At 37.4% G+C, this 25,676-nt stretch overlaps 1 protein-coding gene and 1 pseudogene across 22 annotated transcripts in view; one reads left to right on the plus strand and one right to left on the minus strand.

Moving 5' to 3' along the window:
* Positions 1 to 25,676, plus strand: part of MBNL1 (muscleblind like splicing regulator 1) — a 222,877-nt gene that overhangs the window by 16,160 nt on the left and 181,041 nt on the right. For 8 of the 21 annotated variants that reach the window (XM_050779815.1, XM_050779826.1, XM_050779823.1 and 5 more), the window contains exon 1: positions 6,003 to 6,101. The exons of 6 other annotated variants lie outside the window; for them this stretch is intronic. Coding sequence is in view for 1 of the 15 variants with exons in the window: in XM_050779822.1 (XP_050635779.1) it covers positions 6,622 to 6,792 (171 nt within the window). In the remaining 14 variants the exon portion in view is untranslated. Of the gene's footprint in view, positions 1 to 6,002; positions 6,102 to 6,318; positions 6,427 to 6,472; positions 6,793 to 25,676 lie in introns of those variants that run through there. 7 more of the 21 variants (XM_050779835.1, XM_050779828.1, XM_050779834.1 and 4 more) reach the window with 5 other exon arrangements.
* LOC126948266 (uncharacterized) lies at positions 5,057 to 5,932 on the minus strand (annotated as a pseudogene). Its single transcript, XR_007723383.1, has one exon. The product of XR_007723383.1 is annotated as an uncharacterized LOC126948266 (transcript).

Raw genomic sequence — 25,676 nt, forward strand, 5'->3', positions numbered from 1 at the left:
CTGGCTGTGAAACACTGTGGGGCAGGAGGCTTGTCCTTGTGTTAGCTGCAAGGCTTTGGTCAAGGGCCAACTTTCCAGCTTCCATTACCTCATGAAAAATTAAGATTACATATAAATGACATGGGGGGTGTCCTTTGTTTTATAAGCTTGTCTCAAAAGATTCAATTTAGAAAATAAATTGCATATATAGTACAATATTAACTATGCTTTTAAAAATGCACGGGAAAAGCCTAGAAGGAAATAAACTGTAATACGAACAGTTTCCTATCTCTGGGAACTGGAAACACCACTGATACAAAAATATTCTACCTTCATTAATTTTGAATTTTCTATATTGTGTTGACACCAAGTAATAAATAAGTCACACACAGACAGGCATACCACATCTCCCTTCCCTCAAGGTACGTTATCTTGAGGATCATGAGTCTTACAGCTTCTCTTCAACACTGAGATGTAAGGTTCTAATGTTTGTTGTACCCCATTGCTGAGGGTCTTCAACCAAATCACATTCTGCTGCTGGGTCCCCAGCCATTTGCTGCCCGTTGCCCTCCTAGACAGAGCCCACTTTTGGTTTGCTCTCATTCCCAGCAGTGGTGCACGTCATGCATTCTGTTCTGAGATTAGACTATCAGCCTTTACACAGCAGTCAAGAGTTATCCAGTTATCTTTGTGAAAACCAAATTTAGATAACGTTCCATCACCCCACCCCGACCCTTGCCTCTAACATAATCAAACATGTCAATGGTTCCCAGTGAGGAAAAGTATCATGGCTGTAGCTTTGCATTTTGAGCGTGATGAATTTGATTGAGATTCATTTTTTCCCTCTTTCTTAACTGTAAGCTCCTTGAGGTTAGGTCGTTTTTGTTCACCATAGGGCTCTTTAGCCCTATGGTGAACTCAGGCCTTAGGGCTCTTGCCATGCAGTCCCACTGCTTTGAATGCTCTTTCCCCAGTTATTCCTCACTTCGCTGAGAACCTTGCCTGCATATGACCAGCTCAGTCCATCCTGTTTCACACAACCTCCTCTCCCAAATCTCCCTAACCTGCTTTATTTTATTTCATAGCGCTTATCTCCATCTGAAATTACCTCATTATTTATCTTTTATTTTTTATTTTTGACTTATTTTTTGTTGCTTCTCTCCCCCTAGTAGAATGCAACCCCTTTGAGGGAAGTGATTTATCTGTGTTGTTCATTTCTGGAACCACAGTACCTAGAATAGGAGTTAGCCATGGCTGATGCTCAATAAATGTTTGTGAAATGAATAGAGTCATTGTGTGAAAGGTGTTTTCTCTATGGAAAGAAGAAAGGAGGGATGAAAAAATAGAAAGAATAAAACAAGGAAAAAAGGAAAGAAGGAAGAAACAGAGGAAGGAAGAACTATACTCTTGGAAATCTAATGTAGCACCTCCTCACATTAAACTGGGGGAACTGTTAGGCCTATTTTAGAGCTGCTTCTTGGCCTCATTGTCTTTAAGAAAAAAAAAGACAATGAAAATGAATGGCCTGAGAGAGTCAGAAGACACTGATGTCAGTTCTGCTCTTCCATGGTGCCAAGTTCCTTATATAATGCACTCCTCTGGTTTAACAAGGGAACAAGGCCAGATGCTCTCTAACATTCCATTCAATGCTAAAATTCTATAATTTTGAACTTTTAATTTCAAAATGTATTTGCTTACTGTCTCTCTATTGCCAAATCCCAAAATAATGATATTGAATATATAGATTCAACTTTTAGGTAAAATAACTTGAGAAATGCATAATATTTAACTGTTTTAAATTTTACAAACATTTAGTAGCAAAGATACTGATTTTATATATTTTCACATTCATGTGCCATATGTTATACATATATTGTATATTATGTATACATATATGTATATTATATGTATACGTATAACATGTATATATAATATTGTATATATATCAAATATATACATAGTATCTATTAGAATAAATATTTTTATTTTTAAATAGTGAGCACAAAGAAATTGTGTTGTGTACAAAATATATAAAGGTCTTTGAAGATAAACTAAATTCATGTAATTCTTTTTCTCAAGTATATTTATTCAAATATCTGAACAAGTTTGAATTCTACAAAAGGTCTCACCTCTCTCCTCAACCCTGTTGTGAAGTTTAATGTGATACATTTAATGCATCTACTTAAACTTGATTCTCCATACAAGAATGTTTGCAACTTTTGATTGCCTTTTAGAGTCATCTTCTCTTGACTATCTATATTTAAATATTGATTAGGAAGCACAGGACATGAGACTAGGTTCTGGTTTTGACACCATCTTTCAATCAATTATTTTTATCCTGGTATAATAAAAATATCATTTTAAAAGAGTATACCTCCTTGAGATATTTTTATTTAGGTGATTTGTGTGGGTAAGCGTGTGTGTGTGTGTGTGTGTGTGTGTCAGGAAAGACAAGTTATATTGCAGAGGCAGTGAGAGCTTACTGAGCTATGAATGCGGTATGCAGAAGAAGTAAGTCACAATTCACACAGGCACTCACACACTTACATAGTTACCTTAAATATCCCCATTGGACTGAAAAAGATAAATGCTGCCATTATCTTTATCTTTATTATTGGTAAACAAGGAGCTGATATTATCTATAAAAACCATATCCCTTAACTGTATTTCTCTTGAGATTCATTGGTATAATTAAAACTTGAATGGACTGAAATATTTCAGGAACCTGTAGTGAACACTCTTTCCTTTATCTGAAAATGTAGTTTATTTTACCTGAAATTGTTTTCTATAATTTCCCTCTCCACCCACAAATGACCTTCTTTTTATACTCACGGATATACTCACTTATGAACCTGTGGACTATACACTTCACAGAAATAGGAGTAACTATAATGTTCTCCTGGCACTGAGGGGATATCAATGGTATTCTAAATGAGGAACTATTAACTTTTTATTACTATAATGATTTTTTAGTACTTTCCATAGTTTGAAATGTGCTTAGGATGTTACTGGCAGTTGAAAGCTGACACCATGATTTAATAGTTTTAACATATGATCTGGTGTCTGTTACAGTGCTTTAATATTTTAAATATTATCATTCATGTTATGTTATCAATGATAGTAAATTAGACCAAATCAGTGGTAATGTAGCTTTATATCACAATTTATTTGGACTCATTTTGAGTTATAGATTGACCATTGCTTTATGAGTTTTCTTAGCCATGTTTTTCTCTGTATCTAATGTAAAATAACATGTTTTTCTCTTCTTTTTCATTTACTAGGATGGTTATTCTACTGTTTCTAACATTAAAGGATCATCCTTGTATTTCTTTGTATTCTGTCATGGAGCAAAAAACATGTCTCATCTCAGTTTCAATTTCTCTTTTGCTCCCAGAAGTTCCCCCCTCCTCCAGTGTTGAAGTAGAAACATAATTTCCCCTTTTGCACCATAAACAGGTTCAAAAGTCCTTTGTTTCACCATGTTGCTCCAAACAGCAAATTTCCTAACCCACATGATAAAAGAACACCACAGTTCTAACTTGGAATTCTACAAGGGTTTGAGAACAATTGAAAATAAATTTCTACCACCAGGATTAGTCCTTAGTGGTTTGCAGGCATTCTAAGCAGAGGGGCATGGAAGCCAGCTAGGACACCAACCTGCTAGCAGATGCAAAGGTTGCTCTACTAAGAAGTTAGGCCTTTAATATCATAGACAATGGGAGGCAAAATGAAGACATTAAAAGGCAAGTAGTAAGCAATTCAGTAGGCTAAGCCAGGGATTTGAGAGTCTCCCAAGGCTCCTCCCTTCCTCATTCCCTGCATGAGTCATTTTTCCAGTCTGTCCACACCCATTCACCCCTCCATCCCACACTCTCATTCACCCTCCAAGCTGCCGTCACAGGAACTTTCTGCAATACAAGTCTAGACTCCATCTCTGGCCCTTGCTGCCTAAACTTTTCTAGCTCATTAGTTTTGACAGTAAAGTTGAGACTTGTTAGATTAACACAGACCTACTTTTAGCGTCATCTCCTGCCACTTTCCTGTACTACTCTCCCCTCGCTTCTCATAGAAAGGCTGAGAAGGCTGGCAGGCCCCTTGTGTATACCCTACTCTTTTCATTTTCTTTGAGACAGGGTCTTTTAATGTCACCCAGGCTGGTCTCAAACTCCTGGCCTCAAGCTATCCACCCTCCATGGCCTCCCAAAGTGCTGCGATTACAGGTGTGAGCCACGCCATCCAGCCTGTCCTGCTCTTTTCTTTTCTCCACCTGGACTCTACTCCCTTTTGATATTGCCAACTTCTACACATCTTTCAAGGCACCAGTTAAATGTAAATTCTCCAGGAACCCTTCCTTCACCATCCTCAGAGCCCTCGTGGGATTGCTTCCAACATCATAGCACTTATCCCTTATGCAGAATTAATTGGTTTGTCTCTCACCTAGTAGAGGTGTTATCCTTGAGTGTAGGGACTGTCTTATCCATTCTTGCATCACTGGCATAGTAGGCATTAAATGTAGTTGCTGAATGCTTAGTAAGAGGAATGGAAGTCTTCATAGCTTGGGGTAGTTACTAATGGGCAGATAGAAAGTTCCCATTCCTGTTCTCTGAGAAAGTGTCAGTGTTCTTTTAGTTTGCTAAAACTGTGTGGGTACTTGAGTCCTTTTAAACGATTAACGCTGGGAAGAGGCACCATTTAATTAATTATTTGTTCTGGAAGGGCTCAGTGTACAATTTTAACTCAGTGCTTTGTGGATCTAGCTAAAGGTCAAGAACTCAAGTCGGCTGTTAGTGCCTCTGGAAGGTATTTCTGCACTTTAGCACCTTTCTGATGTTTTTCCTTCACCGTGAGCTGGCCTCACTTTCTTCAACACAACCTAACCTGCAGGAAGAATGTTGTACCATATCCAGCATTTTTGTCCCAAATTGTGTCCCAAACATGGGACAAACGTTTTTCATTAGAATCTTCGTTGCACAAGTTATCCGAATTCCTTACATTCAAAGGAAATCCTGCCCCCAATCTCCAAAACTTCATTACATCACAGACGTTCAGCATTCTTTCCATTCAAAGCGAAGCCAAGTTACATCTTACAGCACTCAGTGAATTATGATGTGGGGCTGTGGTTTATTTGCTCTAGCGACAATATGGCTTACTTGCTGTGGAATATCGCGGTATTTCAGAAAGTAATGTATTATTTTTAAAGAGGGAGCTTTGCTTTCTCTAAATCACATGGTGTAAAGTTGGAAATAGAGTGGCTTGTAAATTACAAATATTATTTACAAAGTAGAAGAAAAGCTGACATATGAGTGTTTGTGCTTGTGTGACAGTTTCACTAAGGATTTCCAAAACTGGACAGGCTGTACAGTGGCAATCTTGAAGATGTTTTTCCCGCCTGTTAGCCCTCCAGGTTCAAAAACTGTTTGGTGCATTTTAAGGCGGCAGTCTCACCAGATCGCAGGATTCTAGTCTAATCGGCTTCTAACCTTCAATCTAACCTTGCCGGCTTCCTTGTAAAGCCCGGTGCAAGGGCCTCTTTCAAAACGAACCCACTGGTGTGTCGAGCTAGTCGGTAGAAGTAAGTAGCTGGAGGGCGTCCGGTCTGCACGCCCGCCGCGAGGTTACAATGTTGAACGCATGAGATGGAAGATACCAACGGGAGGCCGAGGGGATCCACGGCGCCCGCGCGGGCTCCAGCTTCCTCCTGCTCTCGGCGCCGCGGGGCAAGCACCCATCACCCGCCCTTGCGGACTCTGTCCGGTTGACAGGCGACCCTGGGGCCCGGGGAAGCGCGGGAGGGCGCCAGCCGAAAGTTGAAGAGCGTTTTCCTCGCCGCCGCGTGCATTAGGAGCTCCACGAGTCCGCCCTGGGCTTCCTGGTGGGGCTGGGCGGGCGGGGGAGGGGCCGCGCAGCAGCAGCGGAAGCCAGACCTCCGCGATAAGAGGCTGCACAGAGACATGCAACAGTCTTTTCACTGCAGCTGAGTGAGTTGTAGCGCCCACAATGCTCCCGTGACAAGGAGCTGACAAGTTCCATTTTCCGTCGCGGGCATCTTGGAATCATGACTCCCACAATGCCTTGGGCATTCGGTCGACAGTCGGGCCGCCTCTGAAAAAAAAATGTGAGAGGTAAGTTTCCATTTTCACAGTTTCCCCGCGCTGGTCCGCCGCGCTTCATTGTTCGGACTCCGGCGGGGCTGCCGGTGGTTGAAGGAGGAAGTGCGAGGAGGTGCTCGCCGGCCGCGGTTCTCCTGGGCAGGGGCGGGCCGCGCGCGGTGGTTGGTTTCGCGTCCCTCAGCACCTCCTGCCCGGGGGAAGGCGGGAGGGTGAGCCGCAGCCGCTCCTGCGCCCTTCCCCGCCGTGGGCTCTGCGGACGCTGTCACGGCGCAGCCGGCGCACGGCTTGGCAACCCAGCGGGACCCAGGGAGAAACAGTGGGGCGAGAAGAGAAACAGGTGCGTGCAAGTGTACTCACAACTTAATGATCTTTGTCGGGGGAAGGTGCGAGTCCCTCCGAGGCGAGCGGCGCGCGGGTCCTCCCGGCGGCTCCCGCATCCCTGGCCCCGGGGCTGCCATCCCGCCCGGTTTTCATCTGGGCCAAATATGTGCACGCAAAGGTTAATTCTCTGCCTGCTACCCATAAATTACGCATGACATGTTTAGCTGGGCTGCCTTATATGGAGAGTGCTGTATTTCAGGCCAGTTTGCCTTTTGCCAAGTTTACAGGGCGGAAGACGCCCTGCAGGAGAGGGCTGCCTCCTCCTTTTCTTCTTCTTTTTTTTCATCGTTTTGCAGTGCGTCACTCAAAAACTGTAAGAAAAGTAAGTATAGAAGCTCTTTGGGTGGAGCCGCAGTTGTTTGATTGAATTGCTTTCATGAAAGGTTGAAAAGAATGAAAAGTAGTTAGTACTTGGGTTCTGGTTTTTAGACAAAAGCAGGACAAATATGTAGCGCCCCCCCCCCCACTTTTTTTTTTTTTTTAAACGGAGCCGGAATCTGTTATTGGTAGTAATGTGTCATGTGAGAATACTTTGATTCGAGAGCCAGTAACACGAGCAGGTATATGGTGGCGCTTATGCCTTCCTCTCGCACAGCACTTTACAACTACAGGGGTGTTGCTACCAGACTAATATTGTGTTCTTAGGGCTCTCTGGGACCGAGAGAGTATGCGGCTGTTGGGATTCTGGGGTGTATTTCCGTGGAGTATGTCCACCCAGGATTAAAATTAAGAAGCTGCCAGAAAGGTTGTTGCCGCTGACTTTACTTTGTGTGCCCACCAGCACAGGCACAAGTCATAGCAGATGGATGGCAAACTCTGCCATATACTCTGAGGAATTTCTTAAATTAATACGCTAGGAGAGAAGTCATAATTAATGCTTTTAGACTTTCGGGCCCTGTGCAACGTGCTTTGAAATACTACACCGGTGGACACTGTGTCCCTTCCTCCTGGGTTTGAACACAGTGTCTGTTTATACACAGAGGGTGTTTAGTACATAAGTATTCTATACCAGCATAAGAGAGCCACTCCACAGTTATCTTTCTGTGTGGGTTCCTAAGTGTGTTGGTGTTTCTCCTTGCTGTTGAGATAAAATATTATCACCCAGACAGAAAATGAAAGTTCAACGACTGTAAAATTTATCCCAGGAAAGTGCAGTTCAATACTTAGACTGTCTTAGATGTAGTTATAGATAGAGGCACTGAATAAGTTATTTTGTAGCCTGAGAATGCACATCGCTGTCATTTGTATCTTGCTTTCTTAAAGTTGGTGACAACTACGGCTCAACTTTTTAGGAAAACCTAATGTTCTAGTTTTTATCTGTTTTGTGTATTTGCATGGGAGTTACTTTATTATTATTATATTGTTAGATCTTCTTTGAAAATGTCGGCATAGGTTTTTTAGTCTTATTAGTTTAACGGGGGGTTTCCTTGCTGAAGACTACAAAAGTTGCCTTTTGTGTTTTAAGAACAGGTTGGGTCAGCAACAGAAAACCTGTTCATCTGTAATTATAGTATCACTTAAGACATAATAATCAGATTTCATTATTACTAAGAGACTCAGAAAAACCTCACATATGCCTAGTTTAATTTTTTCCTTATATAACTATGAACAAATTTGTGTGTAGCTACACATCAAGTGTGGTTCTCTGTGCAGTCATGCCAAAGAGAAACTGAAGTGTTACATGGTTTGAGATATTATTGCTTGTGTTTACATTTCCACATTTGAGGCAAAGTTAGACTCCAAGTTGAATTCATTAAATTTTGATTCCAACATTCTGTTCTTCCTTTGGGCACAGAATTCCTATGAAATGAAACACTGGGTTTTGTTCCAGAACAAGAACAGACTAACCCAAAATTTCTCCTGGGAGAAAAAAAGAGTAAAATTATATTTCTCATTGAAAGTTTTATTTCTCATTGAGGAAGGGTGTGCTACTTTATTATATAAAGTGCCTTATCTTCATTATAAGAAAAAAACGCCCCTCCATTTGTCACTGTTGCCATACATTAGGGCTGTATTTGATTGATCTATTTATGGAAACAGAGAATAAATAATCTTGCTGCACCTTCTGGCTTTCTGCTTGGTGTTAGATGTGCAGATTAGAGAACATCTCAGGTATTGCTTAGAAGAAGCTGAAAAGAATAGGTGATTGGGTTTTTAAAATTCTGTAAGCAAAGGCATTAGGGTGGGTGGTAGATATGAGAGTCAAGAGAGTGGAGGAAAGAAGTGAAATAGGTTCATGAAGTGATTGGCTCAAAATAAAATCCCAACAATATGGATCATAGAGAATGTGACATAGGAAGATTTTAAAGTATATGGTCTTTTAGGCCAAAAAGCTTCATATGTTTGGAAATCTAGAATGTGCTGTCCAGTACAGTAGCCACATGCGGCTGTTGAGCACTTGAAATGTGTCTAGTCCAGATTGAGAAGTGTAAAATACTGCTGGGTTTTGAAAACTTTATATGAGGGAAAGAATGTAAAACATCTGATTAATGTTTTTATATTTATGATATGTTTTAATGATAATTTTTGATATATTGGTTCTAATAGAAGATCTTACTAGATTAAACTTCACCTGTTCTCTCTCTCTCTCTTTCTTTCATGATGTCTAGAAAACTTAATATAACAAATAAGGCTAACATCGTACTTATTTTGGACAGTGTTGTTCTAGGATAAAGCAGAAAAACAATATTCTGGGAGAAAGCTTAAAGAGTTTGCTGGTCAAAACAATCAAATTGGCTTATTTTATTATATGTAGAAATACCTTGTCTTTCTTATCCATTGTAACCAAAATTTGAGAAAACACACCACCTAACATCTATTTTTATTTCCTCAAAGCTGCTATTTAGTTTAGAGATTTGATGGTGAGGTAGTAATAATAGAGAAAGACTTATAATTAGAGAATGAGTCTTAACACCTCTCAAAGGCCAAAATGGAGTATGATTGTTACTTAGGAACATTTTAGAGACACTGTAGTTATCATTGTCCTGAAGTTACAAAACATAAACGAGTCACTAAAATTATTTTAAAATAGAGTTTTTAGTAAATAGCAATTATCTTCAAATACTTAATATGTGTTTTCTTTTACTAGAACTTTCTTTAGAAAATTAAAAAAAAACAAAAAAAACAAATCCAAAGTCCTGAGCAGATGTTAATAAAAGATTGCTGAATTCATAAGAATGAAAGATTTTTACTTGCAGATAGGAGGGTATTGTTTTGAATATTAGCAAAGGTAAAAATGTGTTTCTACTGTAACATGGGCTCTGAAGAGTTTCTATACATGGAGACACTGTCTTTATAATTTGAACACATTCTTGAGAAAGCATCTGACTGGTAAACAAAGCACAATGGCATAGGTCCTGGAAACATTCCTTTCAGATATTTTCGTAACTGAAGTACATTTTGCCATTCACAGTGAGTGTTAAGCTGAAAAAAATGTGGTTCTTTTCTAGCCATATAAAGTATGCTTACTATTATTTTCTTGAAGGATGCCAAAAAATGTAAGATGGATGTCGTGGATTCTTTGTGGGGAGGAGTTAGATTGTATACAGGGCCTCAAGAAGAGTTGCCTTTCGGCTTGGTGCCATCTTGAATCTGTCTTCCACTATATGAAGCATAGCTTCCATTAGTGTCAGTGCGTGTGTGGAGGGTGAGGGGAAGAATGATCCCCATTAACTTTGTGTATTGTTTCTGATGAGTCATGGAGCATATTCACTAATGGTTGGAGAATTATTGATTGCAAAGCAGAGGATTCAAGAAGAGCTATTGGCATATGGCATTAACTGTCTCTAAACATATTTTATATTTTTACATTTGAGGTGGGGAAATTGGTTTTTACATAGTGTTTTTCATATTGTAAAAAATAAACATTTATATAAGCATTACAGATATATCATTGAGAAAAAAAAGCAAATACATGGTTATAGCTTTCTATATATTACTAGCTTTTTTTTTTTTCATAACAGATCCAGAACACCTCTTTCAGATAATCGTTCATGTTTTTAGAGAGGCATCTATCTCATCATATGTGCCTATGAAATCTGTAAAAATATGTGTAACACACACCTTGAAATATTTGTGTTAGGAGAATTCGGTCTTACACATTTGGTTCTTTTTCTACTGTTTTTGGTTATGTTCTCTAGGTTACTATGATTAACCTTTGTTAAAACAGTTCAGGAAATATTAATCTTAAAATGAAATATAGCCGTATTGGACCGAGTAGAGAATTGCTTTTCCACAGAGATCAATTATTCCAAAAAAGTGAAGACGTTTCTGAAATAATATGCTCATATGCTCCAAAAGAAAAACCATCATCTCTTTTGACATTCTTTTAGGAAACTGAGAGATGTGTGTTTTATATACAAAAAGAGGTGAATGATAGTTGATAAAGGTATGCAAAATACATACTCCTGTGAAGTATGAACACACAATTTGTATGTAATGCATGCTTGAGCATATAACTTTCCCCAAGACAATGCCAATTTATTCAAATTACCTGAATGTTAAATAATATCATACTATTAAAAAGAATTGTGGTAAATATGAAATCTAAATACCACTGATGATGTCCATGCTGATGTCAACTCCATTCCAGTCCCTCTTTAGCTAAATTCACAAAATGAAGAGATGTCTTTCTCCAAAGTAGTTTTCCAGAAATTTGTATTTGACACTGGATTTTTCCTACATTTTCACTTTTAAAAGTTCAGAAGCTATTAACTAAAAATGAACTTGTTTTAGAGAGCTAAGAAGATTCTAGACTTATGGGGACATAGTTAGTTCTATGAAATAAGCATTACATTGCTGACTTGAATATTATTTTATCATATAAAGTTGATTTATAAGTGAATACATATTGTGAAAAAATACCACACTAGGCTTAGTGAAATCTACCAAACTTAATCAAGATAGATACACCTTGTCCTTAAAAAAATAAGAATCTGGTAGGGAAAATAAGAGCTTCGAAAATAACTGTAAAGTAGAAAGTGCCTTTTTAATGAACAGTGGCTGGGTAACATAGTATGAAGGTTCAGATAAGGGAAAGTCTTCAGATGACTCTGACTTCACCCACATACACGTAATAAAGGGAACAGTCCTTAAATGCATAACTAATGAGAACAAAAGGTATTCAGTATTTTTCAGCCTTACCAAAATATTATTCTGTTGAAGCAGTATTAACTCTATTCAGCGATGGTTCCATATTTTCCATACATTTATAGATAACATTCAGATATCAAATTTTCATATATGTTTTAATTCATTTATTTATTTCTTTTATGTAGGAGAAATATAATGGTTTCCAAATGTCCTATACTAGATTATTGATAGATTTTGTCATTAGTTTTACTATTGAATACCATGAAATATCAGCTGTTGCAGCCACTAAATAGTTACAAACTGTAGGTACTACAGTTTAATAGTCAATGCATGTCATATGCTTGTACTATGCTAAATATAAAGGATGCAAGATGAGGACTTAAGCAGTTCATATTCGTATTTACAGTATTATCAAAGATATTTTCTTGTCTCAGTATTACAATTTACAGCCCATTTTCAGCTTATTGTATCCAAAAATTTCAATCTTATATCCAATAATTTATTTATTAGCATTTGTTGATGACAGTCAAAGTGATGCATTAGCATTTTATTTTTTTCTGTGTTGTTTGATTACAACAGTGACATTTTAGCACTGTTTGTGGATGGATGAAAGAAAGCAGGAGGGTGGTCAAGCTAAGTGACAGATATGAAGAGTTGGAGGACATAGGGCTTTCTGTGGGTAAGAAATTGATGAGAAAAGCTTTATGCCACTGACGAGGCTTACAATTCAGTATTCCCCTACCAAAGGCCCCCTTACTGATGTTTCTGTTTACCAGATCTTGGTTTCAAGATGCCAAGTTCTGAAGAGATACACGAGTTCTTATAAACACTATATCTAAATTTGGTTTGAAAGTCTAATGTTTGACCGGGTGCGGTGGCTCATGCCTGTAATCCCAGCACTTTGGGAAGCCGAGGCGGGTGGATCACGAGGCCAGGAGATTGATACCATCTTGGCCAACATGTTGAAACCCTGTCTCTGCTAAAATACAAAAAATTAGCTGGTGTGGTGGCGCATGCCTGTAATCCCAGCTACTGGGATGCTGAGGCAGGGGAATTAGGGGAGTTGCTTGAACTCAGGAGGCGGAGGTTGCAGTGAGCTGAGATCGTGCCACTACACTCCAGTCTGGCAACAGAGCAAGACTCCATCTCAAAAACAAACAAACAAACAAAAAAGGCTAATGTTTATACCAGGCAGGTAGAAAAACAAAAATGGACCTCATTGGAGGATACATGAGGTTTCTAAAAGTGGAGCTCCTTTGTAAATGTAGGAAGTGATATCAATATTATTATTATATTAATATACTTATTTTGAAGTAACTAAGTTTTTTTGTTTATTTCTTTAAATAAATGATAGATTTGGGGAAAAACCATTTACTCTTTTCATGCACTAGTTTCTAAATCTGTGACATTGTAAAGGTGTAAATATTTATGAAAATAGTAGAAGTTGCCACTTGCTGTATACTTTTAAATAAGGTATCTCATTTAATCTTTTCTACTGTAAAGTAGCCGTAAAGTAGTCCTTATGACTTTTATCTTAAAGATCATGACTAGAACAATTTTTTCATTTGCAGAGATATGAGGCTTGTCATTCTGTTTATTCCAGTGCTCATGTTTTTAACCAATTTTTTTGTCTTGCCTCCACTGATGATGTATAAAGAATAGTGATGAGAATATAGCTGTAATGATTACTAACATCTTTGAATACTTTCTATGTGCTAAGCTAAGGTTTATAAATTAATTCGTGTATTCCTCAGAACAACCCTGTGAGATAGGTACTGTTAATATCCTGATTTTACAGATAGGGGAACTGAGGCACAGACAAGTCCAATTAATTGTGCAACGGTACTTAATAAGCAGCACAATAAGGACTTGAACCAAGGTAGCCCAGTTTTAGAATCCATGCTCCTATGTGAAAGAATAAAAACAGATTTTAAAAATACTTATTTTGGATGCTGATAGGAGCTTGATAACATAAATGTTTGGAATACTTTAAAAGACTTGTATTTTCTACAGCATTTGAAGAGACTCCAGAGGGATGGCAGAAACTAAGAGGATAGAGAGGAAAGGCCTGGGGTGAGGGTTGGGAAGCATTTACTAGAGTAGGAAGAAATGAGGAATCAGGTGTTCAAGGGAGATTGGTGCTACACTTTTGAGGTCATTGATGACCAGGTAGTGAGTTTAATAATACGTAGCGTGGAACATAAACAGACACTTGGTGTTTAGGGCAGTAACCTTACAGGAGTTGTGTTTTGGTGACATTTTATAGGGGAAGTATAGGAAACATGTAGAATGAAATAGAGATTGTGGTTACACAGAACAGAGATGAAGGACTAGATGAGGGGAATGGCCCTAAAATGAAAAGGAGGACATGTGTGCTGAGAGAAATGTGATAAGGTTAGGCTGCATAGGATGTACCAGCTGACTGGATGTGGATATTAAAGGCAATGGGAGTATTAACACTTAATTTTAAAATATAGCAAGAATTTTAAAAACTTTTAATCAATCAAAAATTCCTTATTTGAGAATTAGGCCAGACGCGGTGGCTCACGCCTGTAATCCCAGCATTTTGGGAGGCTGAGATGGGCGGATCACAAGGTGAGGAGATCGAGACCATCCTGGCTAACACGGTGAAACCTTTCTGTCTCTACTAAAAATGCAAAAAATTAACCGGGCGTGGTGGCGGGGGCCTGTAGTCTCAGCTACTCGGGAGGCTGAGGCAGGAGAATGGCGTGAATCCGGGAGGTGGAGCTTGCAGTGAACCGAGATCGCCCCACTGCACTCCAGCCTGGGAGAGGAGCGAGACTCCATCTCAAAAGAATTATATAAAAATATCAGTAAGTGAAGAGCATTTAAAATTGTATATTATCAGGGATTATAACTTGATTAAATAGAAGATACATGTTAATTTCTTAAAACATTTCATTTCTGTGCCAAACTCTTTTAAAGCACTGGATGGTGACCTATAGGTCACCAAATTGGTAATTTTAAAGTAAACATAATTTCAACGTTAGGCGTATTTTGTTTTTTGCTGAGAAATGTCTCAATGTCAACCAGGCAGTTCTCTTCTCTTATTAAAGTCCATGCTCAGAATGCCTGTGTAACCTATCCTTAGTGATAAACAAGGTGGCAGATAGATACATGATAAAACAAGTTTGCAATGTGCTCAATGTGGCTGACATTTATACTTCTCAGATCTTGCTATTTTAGGGAAGGTATCAGTATAACCAGGGCATTCTTTTTCCTGGAACTAAAAATCCTTAATAATCAGTCACTATTATAAACAGAATGATTTACATACAGGACTCAATAAACAATTGCATTTGGTTAATGGTTATTTGGAGTTAGGAGGGTAGTTATATTTCAAATAGAATAGAAAGCTTTATTGGAATTCTTGCAGATCTTTTTAGTTTGAGGACCTTACAAGCTTTTTACAAATAAATGGTTCAAAATAGTTTAAACAGAAAATATCAGAACATTGATAGATTATGTTTTATTTAATATACAGAGAAAAATTCCCATGAAATCAAGACAGTTTTCAAGAAAAAATATTCTATTTATAAATATTTACAATTTATTAGTTATTTAGATTGCGTATGTCCATAAAAATAATACAGAAATTACACTATGTCTTTAAGTATAGCATGTTTCTATAAACTAGAGAATAATGTTGACAGTATTTTATTTTGCCTTTGTTAGTATTATATGAAAGCCACACTTATTACGTGCCTTTCTCTATTATTAGACTTTTTTTTCCTATCTAGTTTTTGCTATAAAGATATAGTATGGTGAAAATCTGTTTAGCTATGTCATTAAGATAATGCTTAGGAAATGCTAATTTTTAAGTAACTAAGATTAAGTAGTATTGGACATTCTTTGCCTTCTTTATTATTCTGTCATTGGGCTAATTTTAAATAGACAAATTAATTCCAAGTTATTTTGAGCCATTATTTGAACTTCAGTGCTGTAACATTCAGGGAAAACTGCATTTTCTACCTAGTGGCATTCAGATAAAGGCATTTGGTCTTAGGTACCTCTTCCAAAAGACTTTTAAGAGATTTGATAAACATAGCAAAAGTGAACAACAGATGATACAAGAAAATCTTTGATCCAGGAGTAGAGTTTCTCTGAGGCTTTGCATGACCTTTCCAAAAAATAATTGGAGAAGTTCCTAACAATAGAAAAATATATACTTCAACAGGAAAGACTTTAGAAAAATATACTCAAGTAGAATTCTGCATAATGCTTTCTGGGAGACCACATTTGCTGAAAATTGCCTATGGGAAATGACTTTCTCAGAGCAATATAGTTTTGAGGACTGAGATTTTAAATAAATATTTTATTGGGAGCAATTAATTTAGGGAGAAAACTATTATAATAGCCTGTTCCTCTGTAGTTGATTAAAGTTTACTAAGTGCTGAGGTCTTTTCCCTTAAAACATTACTTTGCCATGTTAACAATCAGGTCATAGAGGAATCAGTTCATCTTTTGTGTTTTGCTAAAATAATCAATTAACAAACATATTCTGAGCACCTTTAAAGTCAGAGGATTGTCATAGGTCACAAGAGGGGGATCGAAAGTATAATTACATAGTGTCTTTCCTTCTTTGACATATAATTGAGTTAGGGAGAAAGACTTGAAAAGTTAACAATGCAAGGCACTATACAAGTTAGTACCAAAGGAGGAAACTGAAAGAGGGAAGGAAATTCAAAGAAGGAAGTTTTTGTAGAACTGAATGGCCAGGGAATGGTGTGGGGGAAGAGGGGGCATCTGTCATAGGCCCAAAGATTAAGCACTCTTTTTGGAATATGAAGTGACATAGTAAGAATAAGGTGGAAGTAATGATGAAAGCTACTGTATTTGAGTGTCTTTTCTATGTGAGGCCTTGCCAGCTTATGTTGTTTTTGGAAAAACATTGAGTAAAGATAAACAACCTGATAGTGATAGTAGGCAATGAGCGAATTGGGCCTGTGAGACAGGAATCATCATCCTCTTAGAGGACATAGACTTAGAGAAGTTATCTTACTTGTCTAAATCCACATAGCTGGTGATCAGCCGAACTGAACTGAAACCAGGCCTTTTCATACTTCAAAACCAGCATTCCCCACCCCCATCTCCCCCATCCCATGATTCTGCTGGGAGTGAGTGTGGCATGTTTATGACGTAGTAATTTTAAAACTTCACCCGTGCAACAACTGACATAAGTCAAGAAGATAGAAATTTTATTTAAAAGGCTGTCAAATGTGTTTTCATCTTTTTGCTTTGATGTTGGATTACAAATGGCATATAGTCTGACAAATTCTTATACTGTTTCTTGGATTTGTAAAAACAAAAATAAAACAAACCAGGCCCCCCATGTTTATTAGATATGGTATGGAGTTGCAGTGTCATGATGTTATAACGGTGCATATGGCAGTAGGTAGACCCATTTGGGATTCCCTCAGAGGAAGCTTGGTGAAGTTTGAAGACAGTGTACTTTCTCACCAATAATATGATGCTATAAAATTTTCACCAAGAAGTGATGGGGCAAAAGTTTATAGATCATGGTTGTTTGATTATTTTATGCTTTTATGTTACATCTAATTTATACATCAGTCTCTGCTTTCTGTAACTTTACATGTGATGTAGCCTGTGACTTTAAAAGATAAGCTATTAATTATAGAGTTGTGCTGTTGGAGACCTGTCACTTTGCTAACAAATTCCTCTCTTCATAGAGCTATTTAGAACATATAGCAAATAAAATTATGTGATTATGTATTTTTAGAGAAAAATTTATTTATATAAAATGAAAGTCTTTGCTTTGCTTTTGGTTGCAAAAGAAAGCATCCTTGTTTAGCAAATATTGAGTGCAGAGCCAGTGTGCTACGTATCATGCTATACCCTTTGGAGGATAAAGAGGTAAGATGTGCCTGTTCTCAAAGTAATTTCCAGTGGAGTGATAGAAATATTCACAAATAATGGACAGGCAAAACAAAGTGGGCACAAAGAAGCCAAGAATAGGCTGTTTGTGGGCAGAGTATGGAATTTGCCTAAAACCATTCGGTAGACAGGTTAACTCTTTAGATACTTTGTATATATTGGAGAAGAGACAAAATCAACTCATAATTTATTAAAATGATGTGATTTGATATGTAAACCATTTAGTTTTTTTGTTCAAGTATTTGATAAATAAGTGTGATGCCACCATAGTATCATCTTGGACTAGACAGAAGAAATTAATTTCTGATGTTGGCAGTTTCGGAGAAAGGTGGGGACATAACAGTTCATCTGAATCTTCCTCATGCTAAATTCCTGATTGGGAGCAGGTTAAAACACTCAGGATTGGTAACCAAGTTTCAGGGCCTACAACTTTTATGTTAACAGAAAAAAAAATCAATGAGAGAGAGGTGAGTTGTATTTAACTTTAATGAGAGAATTTTAAATATGCACATGATGCTCTTTTTTCCTCCAGTTTTTCTTTCTACACAGGGAAGAAAGCTGTATTTTGTAGGCTAGCTTCCAGACTTTGAAATTGTGAAAGTGCAACTGTGCATATTCTTCTATAAGACCCCATTCAGCTGTGATGTGTTTGTTCCTTGTTTCCAGGATTTAATCTGCATTCTAGGTTAGAAAATTCAGGATTTTATTGCTTATTATTATTCACTTTTAATCACAAATATTTGTTTAAAGCCCATTACATATAAAGTTTTACTGTAAGATTTTAATTGCAATTTTTAAGATAAATTAAGAATATGGTTTCTGATTTTCTGAAGTTTATGGCCTATAGAAAAAGGCCCATTCATAAGTGAAATAATAAAAGCAAAACAACAAAAGGTCAGAGCTTTAGCCATTCTAATAATTATTAAAATAGCTACTTACCTCGTAGGAACTTACTATTTTACCTGTGTGATCATACATAGCTCGTATACAATTCTGTGTGATTTAGGCATTGTTATCTTTCTGGCTCAGAAGTGAGAAGATTGAGGCTTGGAAAGATTAAGGTTAGGGGATTTGCTCAAGGGTCATATGGTAAGGTACTGTGAGAGCTGAGATCTCAACCCAGGAGTTTTGCTGTTTTTCTGCTTGTTTATTTCTATCAGTATGGTATGAATTATGTACACAAATACTCATTGCATGTAGATTTGAGACCTACTCCAAGTTAATTCTGGAAAAACTCAGTGAAGAAGATAAGATGTGGAAGATTTTTTTTTAAGCATTGTGGTCATAAAAGAGCAGACTATGGAATGGACTTTGAAGTTTCACTAGCTTTGAAAGGAGGGATATATCAAATAGCCTAATCTGCCTGTGTGGTTTGCTCAGTATTAGGTCTACTCACACCTAATACCCTCTGCCCCAGCACTCGCCAAGATCAGCAAAATCTACTTTTAGACTCAAAATCATTACCACCTGTGAAGTTTCTGATGTCACTTCTGAGTGACATAGCACTCTGTCAATTGCTCTGTTGGATGGCTTGCTGAATGGCACCTTTTAAGAAGTGTCTTGAGCCCAAAAAGAGAGTTTCAAATGCTCTTGTAATCTATTCAGCTGCATTATTGAAGGTATTAGGGTAATTCAATTCATTTTTCATCATTAAAACACAGAAATCTATTGCCAGCTTTAAAAAAGACAAACATATCACTGAAAATTTAATAGCTCTACATTCACTTGGAGATTTCCGATAAACTTTTCGCACTTCCCCGCAAATCCCTAGTAATTAGAGCATGTCCCTGTATGTATGTGTGCATGTTTTTGTGTCATATCCCTGTGTGTCTATATATTCCATAAATGATTGTGAAGTAGTGCACAAGTTGTAGCTAAAAATGAAATAGAGTAAATGTATGAAGCTAAGGGATCCATTCTCCAACTAATGAGTTAGTTGACAAATTTGCTCTGAAATATTAATATCATTTTGTGGTTCCCCGTATTGAATACAAGTGTGGGCTTGTGAAAATATAGTATCCACAGACCCTAAGTAGAAACAAAATAAAGGTATTCTAATATACCTGTGCAAATTTAAAGTTTTAACTTATTCATATAACAGTTTTCTGCTTGTCAGTGACCTGATATCAATGTATTTGAAAATGATTTTACCTTTAAGCACCAAAAATTCTTAGGGATACGTGTGTGTGTGTGTGTGTGTATTCAGATTAAAGATTCCATGCGAATATACTAATTTTTTGGCAAGAAAATTTAGCACCTATATTTCAGTTTAATAGTACTGTGGTAAATGAAATATATTAAACATGCAGATTCTGTTACATTCACATAATATTAATTTGAATTTTTAATGTTCTAGGCACTGTGCTAGATATTGAATACATAATGGTAAACATAAACAGATAGCAAACAGTTATAAAATTCAGACATCTCTTGATTTTCAAATTGGCCATTGCAGAAATAGTGACATTTTGTTAGGTTTTGTTGCCACAAGATTTTCAAAAATTAAAAAAAGAATTATTTATAGATGCCAGTAAATATTTATTTTACAGCATCTACCAATGTTAGATTTACTATGCATGAAGGAAGGATTTTATTTTCATGTAAAGAAAAACACCATTTTATGCTTAGCATCAATGCTTTACAATTAAACAAGAGAAATAGCATCACGAAATAATATGGGAAGAGAAAACTCATTTTGATCAGCAGCAAAATGTTGTGAGTTTAAAAGGTCAGGCTAGTACAGGAGGCTCCAGTTTTGCCACTCACTGTGCAGAATGCTGTGACAGCCAGGGCTGATACAGCTGAAAATATCTGCAGCTTTGGAAGCCTTGTAAGTTTCAGAAGGTCATTTTGGCATCATGATAGGAGCACAGATTCACATGGAAGGTCAAACTGGACAGCCAGGCAAGAAGATAGGTTGCTGAACCCAGTGCTTGTAGATTTTAGAGCAATCACCAACTGCAGTAACTGAGTATTTTAATTCAGGGCAGCCGTCTTTCATTGAAATATTTATAGAGGAATGAGCTTTACTTGGTGGGGAAATTATAAATTACTTTTTCTCTTCTGAAACTTTAAGTGTTGCATCTACAACTTTCCCTGGTACCAAAACAAACGTTACTTTAATTTTATTTACGTGTGATGTATACCCCATCAAGCTTACAAAAGTAAAGTGCACGTCAGATTGGACTGTCGTTTCTTTTTTGTGTGTTTTTTTTTTTTTTTTTTTTTTTTTTTTTTTTTTTTTTGAGACGGAGTCTAGCTCTGTTGCCCAGGCTGGAGTGCAGTGGCCGGATCTCAGCTCACTGCAAGCCCCGCCTCCCGGGTTCACGCCATTCTCCTGCCTCAGCCTCCCGAGTAGCTGGGAGTACAGGCGCCCGCCACCTCGCCCGGCTAATTTTTTTTGTATTTTAGTAGAGACGGGGTTTCACCATGTTAGCCAGGATGGTCTCGATCTCCTGAACTCGTGATCCGCCCGTCTCGGCCTCCCAAAGTGCTGGGATTACAAGCTTGAGCCACCGCGCCCGGCCGTTTTGTTTTGTTTTAATCAATTAGAAGGCAAAGAAATGAAACAAGTACTTAAGATGAAATTGAGCACTAAATTTATCTCTCAGCTTCCTGGCAACTGAAGCAGAAGCTTTCGGGAGTAAAATAATCCCGAGTTTATTTGTTAAGATTTCTTCAGATCCCATATACTGTCTTATTCTTGGCCCTTCGGGTGTTTAGTTAAATATTCTGACTCTGCCCTTGGGTGAAGTCTTGAATGGGTGAATTCCAATTACTTAAGAAGTAAAGGCTGAATTCTTTAGCCTGCCTTTAAGGCCCTTACTGATTTGGCTTCAGCCCAAAGTTCCAGGGTCATCTCTTTACAACCCCATTACATACGGTGTTCCATACAGACCAGTTCTCCCAGTGTTCATATGCAGTGCTTTCCCACATCCCTGCCATTACTGTCTGGATTTCTAGTCTGGATTTCTACCCCTTTTTGTCTCTAACCAAATGTAACTTGTCCTTCCAGACCAACCTTACATTTCTTATCCCTTTTGAAACTCCCCTGACCTCTCTCTAACTTACCAAGCTTTCTTGTTACCTCTACTGTGTACTTCTCGCTTTCTTTTTTATATGTAGTTATTTGTGTGTTAGTTTTATACCTTTAATTAAGCATCAAATTCTTAAAGGCTGGATCCAAGTATTCTCACTATGTCTAGGCTACATATACAAGGTGGTCAATAGACAGTTAATATAATCAATACACATATTTTATGTGTACTGTTTATTGTTAATGAATATGTTTATTCATAAAGTTACTGTTAAATGTAGTTGAATTTCTTTAAGGAAAACATTTCTTTTCCTAGGATAGTAGGGAACAAAGAAAGAAAACCTAAAAAAAGAAGCACAATTAGAGAAACACACTCCTGTAATTTTTCTCAGAGGAAATATTTTGAGGCAACAGAACCAGGATTATAATTTTTTAAATTGTTTTGACTTGGGGTTTTCTTTTTATAAGTCAACTTAATATTTGTGATTTCTCTGTGCCAAAAAGTAACCAGTATTAATAGAGAACAGCTTTGGTACATGTAAAAGAAAAAAAGTCATTTATGCTATTTGAATCCCTCAGTGCTTTCTTTCTGACAGATTTTTAATGGTTTTATCAGCTGTTAATTAAGTTGGTGCAAAAGTAATTACGGTTTTAAAAAATATTGCAAAAACTGAAATTACTTTTGTACCACCCTAGTAAAAAATTGGCCTGACTATGGCTTTGAAATATTTCAGACAGTATTCCATCTCCTTCATTGCTCTTCAAATACTGTTTTAGTAGTTTATCTAGATCAGTCTTACTGTATGCATAGTCAGCATATATCAGTTTTATACTTTTAAAGCAGCATTGCATTTTACCTATGTGGAATTTTTCTGCTGACATATTTTAAGCTTCTCTAAGAAAAGCTCTGAGGAAAATGTAGGCTCCTGTTGCTCGGAGGGCTGATAAATAAATTTTAAAAATCATGCTCAAAGACCACTTCATTGACAATTAATCTTTCAAAATCGGCTACTGAGTATTTAGAACTTCATAATCTATTCAAAATTGATTAACAGTCTTAATTGAAAAGACATTTGTATCTGAAATGTAGAATTTTCTTGTCTCCAGGTATACATTATTAATGTTTAGTGTCTACCCCATGGACATAAAAGAGCAATAGCATCCATTCTCAGCTCTGTAAAAGAGACCATCTTATCTTCTCTAGAATCAATATTCAGGGGTTTCTCCACTTACACACACCTAACTGAGCTAACCACAAGCAATGCAGTAGTGGTACCTCCAATATATCCCACTCAGCCCCTATCTCTCCCTTTTTTTTGGCTTCTGTTGTATATATTAGTAGTCACTGTCATTTCTGCCAAGTTTGGTATTAAATTGCTAGCATGTATCGTGAATGAAGTTTTACGTTTGAAATCATAAGAGCTGATTGGGAGTCCTGGTTCTTCCATTTATTTAGCGTAGGGATTTTGATGGGTCAGTCACTTAACCATGCAAGCCTCGATTTATTTGTTCACAAATGAGCAAAATAATATAACCATCTCTTAGAGTTGTGAGGAACAAATAATTAGGATGAAAATAAATTGCATGTCAATATATAGATATTATTTGCTATTTTTGAATAATAGAATATATAAGTTGTTGGGGGAAAGTAAATTTCTCTGCTTGGCTTCTTCAATGGAAACGTTTTTTTTTTTTTTTTTTTTTTTTTTTTTTGAGACAGGGTCTCCCTCTGTTGCTCAGGCTGAAGTGCAGTGGCATGATCTCATCTTACTGCAGCCTCCCAGGCTGAAGCAATCCTCCTGCCTCAGCCTCCCAAGTAGCTGGTACTGCAGGCATGCACCACCATGCCTGGCTAATTTTTGTATTTTCTGTAGAGACGGAAGTCTCGCTGTGTGGTTCAGGCTGGTCTCAAACACTTGGGCTCAAGCAGGACTCCCACCTTGGTCTCTCAAAGTGCTGCGATTATAGGCATGAGCCACTGTGCCCATCCTGAAACATTTGTTTTTAAATTAAAGAACCAAATGAACACCTTGCAGATTTTATGTGTAAGCCAGAAAGAAAGCTCAGTACATGCATAGAATGTAGCACAAGCCAACTTTTCAAAAATTAATCTTTTTAAGGGGCATTACGTAATGAAGGAGCACACATTTTCAGTTTTATCCAGGATAAAAGTGGTTGTTTCCCCCCCCCATTAACTTTAACACAGAGGTTTTACTTTAAATTGCAAGGACTAGGTTTTTGTTGTATATGAAGAAAATAATTTGACTAAATTCAATGTAAATGTTTTTCCTTATTTGGGGGCACACACACACACACACACACACATTAATCCTCATTTTTATATTGTATTTATAATATATATATTTATATTTTATAGGTTGAATAGATTCCTTGTTTATCTTTTCTGCAAAATAATTTTATTGTTATAAATTCTCATAAGCAATAAATAAGGAACCTAAATATCACAATCTGTAAAGCGTTTTATTTGTGTGCGATTATATATGATAGTTCATTAGACATTTGATAGGAAAATATGGAAAGTTTTGAGATTGATACATGATTGCTCTTTTAATTTGTTCAGTGTATTCCTTTAAGTATTGTGAGGAATTTTTTTACCATTGAAGTAGCTTTTGCATGCTAAGTTGTAGTGAACTGCTGGGCAGAACTAAAATACAAGTGGTTTGAGGAATGATCAATAGTTGTATATAGAGGCCAGGTGTGGTGGGTCACGCCTATAATCCCAGCACTTTGGGAGGCTGAGGTGGGCGGATCACGAGGTCAGGAGATCGAGACCATCCTGGCTAACATGGTGAAACCCTGTCTCTACTAAAAACACAAAAAATTAGCCAGGCGTGGTGGTGGGCACCTGTAGTCCCAGCTACTTGGGAGGTTGACGCAGGAGAATGGCGTGAACCCAGGAGGCGGAGCTTGCGGTGAGCCGAGATCATACCACTGCACTCCAGCCTGGGTGACAGTGTGAGACGCCGTCTCAAAAAAAAAAAATTGTTGGCCAGGCGCGGTGGCTCAAGCCTGTAATCCCAGCACTTTGGGAGGCCGAGACGGGCGGATCATGAGGTCAGGAGATCGAGACCATCCTGGCTAACACGGTGAAATACCTTCTCTACTAAAAAAATACAAAAAACTAGCCGCGCAAGGTGGCGGGCGCCTGTAGTCCCAGCTACTCGGGAGGTTGAGGCAGGAGAATGGCGTAAACCCGGGAGGCGGAGCTTGCAGTGAGCTGAGATCCGGCCACTGCACTCCAGCCTGGGCGACAGAGCGAGACTCTTGTCTCAAAAAAAAAAAAAAAAAAAAAAAAAAAAAAAAAAAAATTGTTTGTAACATTTTATAAGCATACTAGTTTGCTGAAGTAGTTGATAGAGTATAATCAAAGATCGTGTCACCAAATCTTTAAACAGGTCATTTTATCAGAGAAGATCCTCTGGTTTCTTAGGTAAAGTTATAGGGTAGAAACAGAGTAAGCAATCTCTGGTAAGAGTAATATTTTAGCCTTGATCAATTATGGTTGCCAAAATTTAATGGAATTAAAAATAACCTGGGAAAACATAGATTCCTGGTTTCTATCCTCAGTAGGTCTAGGGTAGGTCCCAGGAACAGTATATATTTTTAACAGTCACCTACGAGTGACTGATTCAGATAATCCAATAATCTTTCTGGAGCATCAGTATCCCAGAGAAACAAATGTTGCTGTTAATAAACAATTTGCAATTATTTCAGTTTATTAGCTAGCTACGATTGCATTCTGATTTGCTGTGGAAAGCTGGTCATTACTTTTTAAGAGCATATGATGCTGATGGAAACATAGAGCTTTAATCCGTGTCTCATTAAAAGGATGTAGTTTATTCTTTGTGTTTCCTTATTTGTTACAGCTTTTGCAGAATGCACAGAACCTTATGTGCAATTAAAATAATGAAGAAAAGGGTATTGTTTTCTATTTAGCAAGGGAACTAAATCTCATGCTCCCTTATAGTTTCTATTCAATATGCATTCTCTTTTGAAAGTACAAATTTGTAATAATAAAATTTTTGATCTCATCTCCCGAAAAGCCTGACTTTATTTATACTTTGACAACACGGTAAAATCACATTGTCAAAATAAAAGCATTGGAAATGCTCACATTCTGCCAACCAACCATATTTAAAGTC

Source organism: Macaca thibetana, chromosome 2 (genome assembly GCF_024542745.1).
Source record: "Macaca thibetana thibetana isolate TM-01 chromosome 2, ASM2454274v1, whole genome shotgun sequence".
NCBI classification, from domain to species: Eukaryota; Metazoa; Chordata; class Mammalia; order Primates; family Cercopithecidae; genus Macaca; species Macaca thibetana.